At 30.6% G+C, this 3,504-nt stretch overlaps 1 protein-coding gene across 1 annotated transcript; it reads left to right on the top strand.

Annotated features, from left to right (window-relative positions):
- The first annotated feature begins 222 nt into the window (after positions 1 to 222).
- LOC114175643 (isoflavone 4'-O-methyltransferase-like) lies at positions 223 to 3,504 on the top strand. The gene is made up of 2 exons (XM_028060413.1): positions 223 to 1,014; positions 3,205 to 3,504. Exons 1-2 carry the CDS (start codon positions 223 to 225, stop codon positions 3,502 to 3,504), a joined length of 1,092 nt encoding a protein of 363 aa, XP_027916214.1.

The following is a 3,504-nucleotide window of genomic DNA, read 5'->3' on the forward strand; positions in this document are numbered from 1 at the left end:
AACTTAGTAACTTACGAACGCTCCATATGGCCGACCGTAACCCACAAGATTCCCACCACTGCCACCTATTAATTCCACATCACAAAGGACACCACCATTGGAGAATCTTAGCATTTGTTTGTAGCTCAATTTCAACATATATATAACATGAACTACTACTACGTATCCACCGAAAAGCATAAACCGAACGAGTAACAACGTACGTTCAAAACAAAAACAAAAATGGGTTTCTGTAGCAATGGCAGAGAAGAGAGTGAAATGTATCACGCTCAAATCCACCTGTACAAACACGTGTACAACTTCGTGAGCTCTATGGCTCTCAAGTCCGCCATGGAACTAGGCATAGCCGACGCAATCCACAGCCACGGAGAACCCATCACCATTTCTGAGTTAGCCTCTGCACTCAAACTCCACCCCTCAAAACTCTCCGTTCTCCACCGATTCATGCGCCTTCTAACACATAATGGGTTCTTCGCCAAAACAACAGTGGGGTCACATAAAGGAGGAGGAGGAGAAGAAACACTCTATGATCTCACTCCTCCTTCCAAGCTTCTGATCCGAACCGAGTCAACGTGTTTGGCTCCTATTGTTAAGGGCGCGCTTCATTCGAGTTCCATCGATATGTGGCACTCCTCCGACAAGTGGTTCACTGAGGATAAGGAACTCTCGCTGTATGAGAGTGCCATGGGAGAGAGTTTCTGGGAGTTTTTGAACAAGGCCACTGAATCTGATACGCTTAACATGTTTCATGAAGCCATGGCAGCAGATTCTAGAATGTTCAAGATGGCTCTGGAAGAGTGCAAGCATGTGTTTGAGGGATTGAGTTCCCTTGTCGATGTGGGAGGTGGAACTGGTGCTGTCACGAGCATCATCCATGAACTCTTCCCTCACATGAAGTGTACGGTGTTTGATCAACCGCAGGTTGTGGCTAACTTGACTGGAACTGAAAATTTGAACTTTGTTGGTGGGGATATGTTCAAATCCATCCCTTCAGCTGATGCAGTTTTGCTCAAGGTATAATAACTTTTTCTAGTCTAAATTATATTTCTTTCCCTTTAAACTTATCTTTGAAATTTTTTAAACCTGAATGTAGGTCAACCTTAACCTAGGATGGAAACAATGTTCCTAGTATCGTGCATTTAGTGTCAGTTATTAAAATACAGTTACTGGTTTTAAACTGCAGTAATTATAAGATCAATTAAGTCAAATTTAAAATCTACAAAGATAAAAACAATTCAAATTTAAAAGTTAAAAACCAAAATGAAATTCATAAGAATCTTTGCAAAAATTTATTATTTTAGTTATTTTTTAGATAATTCTGAAATGTTTATACATAATTTTAATAGTGATAAATATTATAAATTATACTAAAATGTTAAAATAATCTTAAAATAGTAAGAGTAATATTAGTTACATTTCTTTTAAGTTATACAAAACATGAAAAAATGAACATTAAATTTTATATCCTTCAGTATAGCATGAATTAAATGTAAATTAATAAATGGAATTTTAAATCGATATAAAATTATGTTACATATTTTTTAAGATAATTATTGAAATAAATAACTAAAATAAGAAGAATATTATATATATATATATATATATATATATATATATATATATTGAGATGAAGATATTTTATTAGTCAAATTATAAATTTATACATTGGTATAAAATATTATATAATTATTTTTTTAATTTAGCTATGATTTATAGAAGTAAACTTTTTAAGAAATAAAATATTTATATCAATTGCCATTATTTATGAATGAAAATTATAAAATAAATTATATTTTCTAATTATATGAATTAATATTTATATATATATAAATATATATATATATATATATATATATATATATATATATATATATATATATATATAAAGATATTCTCGGGATAAAATAGGAAAAAAGATAAAAAAAAGAAGTCAATTGCCGTATATGAAAATAATTTATTACCATTATTTAAGTGATTTTATATTTTTGTAGTTATCATAAGTTTGTATTTAAATAATTCGTTAGTATACAAATTATTTCACAGAATTGTTTAATAAAAAACAATTTATTGATTAATAACTATTTTTCAAGAAAATAATTTAGTAAATAATACTACATTCTTACATGTTATGAACATATTTCTTAACCGTTTCATTGTTTCAATATTTTCCCGTTATCAAAACAAATGGAACAATAGGTATTTTTTTTTCTTCTAAGAAAGCTTTTCAGTTTTTGTGTATAGAAAAAAAAAATACTAAAAGAACTAATATTACCATATTATGAACTTTTCTAATTTAAAAAAAAATAGCTTGCATACTAAACAAATACGATAGAAGAAATATTTGGTGTCAAGGAAGGAAGAGAAATAAACATGAAGTTTAATCACACAATTATCATCTTAACAAAACAAGACAAATATTTTTAATCTCTACATAAAAATATATCATTTTAGTTCACACACATTGTACTTTTGTGATAAAAAATAGAAGGAAGTAACATTATAACTTAAGAGTTTAAAAATGATTAAAATGGTATAAAATTAAAAGTATATACTATAAGGAGAAAAATATGTTCCTTTGTAACTGTTAAAAAATACACGATTAATTAAATATGTATACAAATTTTAAAATCTGAGAATAGATTTAGTAAAGATAAACTAATGATTTCTGTAAGTCTGATGAGCGTTAAAGTTGATCATCATGATGTCTTCGTTTTGAAATTTAAAGTTATGGGACTCGGTTTATATGGGAAGTCTCACATTAATTAGAGATAAGACAATTTTATAGTATATAAGTGAGGTGCAAACCTCACTTTACAAGTCGGTTTTGTGGGGTTAAGTTAATTTTAAAGTCCACTTCTAACATGGTATCAGAGAAGTTAAAGTCTATCCTAGTGAACTTTCTTGGACATTTTGTTCCATCCGATATCGGACCGCTAACGAACCATCCACTAATTTCTTGTCCCACGCACGAAATGAATATAGTTTGGTATGAGGGGTGTCGGTTTTGTGGAGTTGAGTTAGGCTTAAAGCCCATTTCTAACCGTTTAAGAAAAAAAGAAATACATTTAAATTGTTCTAGATCAAAACATGTGAAGCTACTAGATATACCATAACATATTATATGTTCTTTTTGACAAAGGTGATGAAATTGGTAGCATGACTGTATAATTTGAATTGTTGGATAAAATTTCAATTGTTTTGCAGTGGGTTCTGCATGATTGGAACGACGAGCTCGCAGTGAAGATATTGAAGAACTGCAAAGAAGCCATTTCAGGGAAAGGGAAAGGGAAAGTGATAATCATAGACATAGCAATAGATGAAGCAAGTGATGGTCGTGAATTGACAGAGTTGAAGCTCAACTATGACTTGGTGATGCTCACTATGTTGAATGGAAAAGAAAGAGAGAGAAAGGAATGGGAGAAACTTATTTATGATGCAGGCTTCAGCAGCTACGACATCACCCCCATATGTGGCTTCAAATCTCTCATCCAACTTTATCCTTAA

This window comes from Vigna unguiculata, chromosome 3 (assembly GCF_004118075.2).
Source record: "Vigna unguiculata cultivar IT97K-499-35 chromosome 3, ASM411807v1, whole genome shotgun sequence".
NCBI classification, from domain to species: domain Eukaryota; kingdom Viridiplantae; phylum Streptophyta; class Magnoliopsida; order Fabales; family Fabaceae; genus Vigna; species Vigna unguiculata.

Excerpts from the sequence above, each read along its gene's own strand:
- LOC114175643 (XM_028060413.1), top strand. The coding sequence starts at position 223 with ATGGGTTTCTGTAGCAATGGCAGAGAAGAGAGTGAAATGTATCACGCT. Across the intron at positions 1,015-3,204 it reads CTGATGCAGTTTTGCTCAAG|TGGGTTCTGCATGATTGGAA; the intron begins GTATAATAACTT and ends ATTGTTTTGCAG.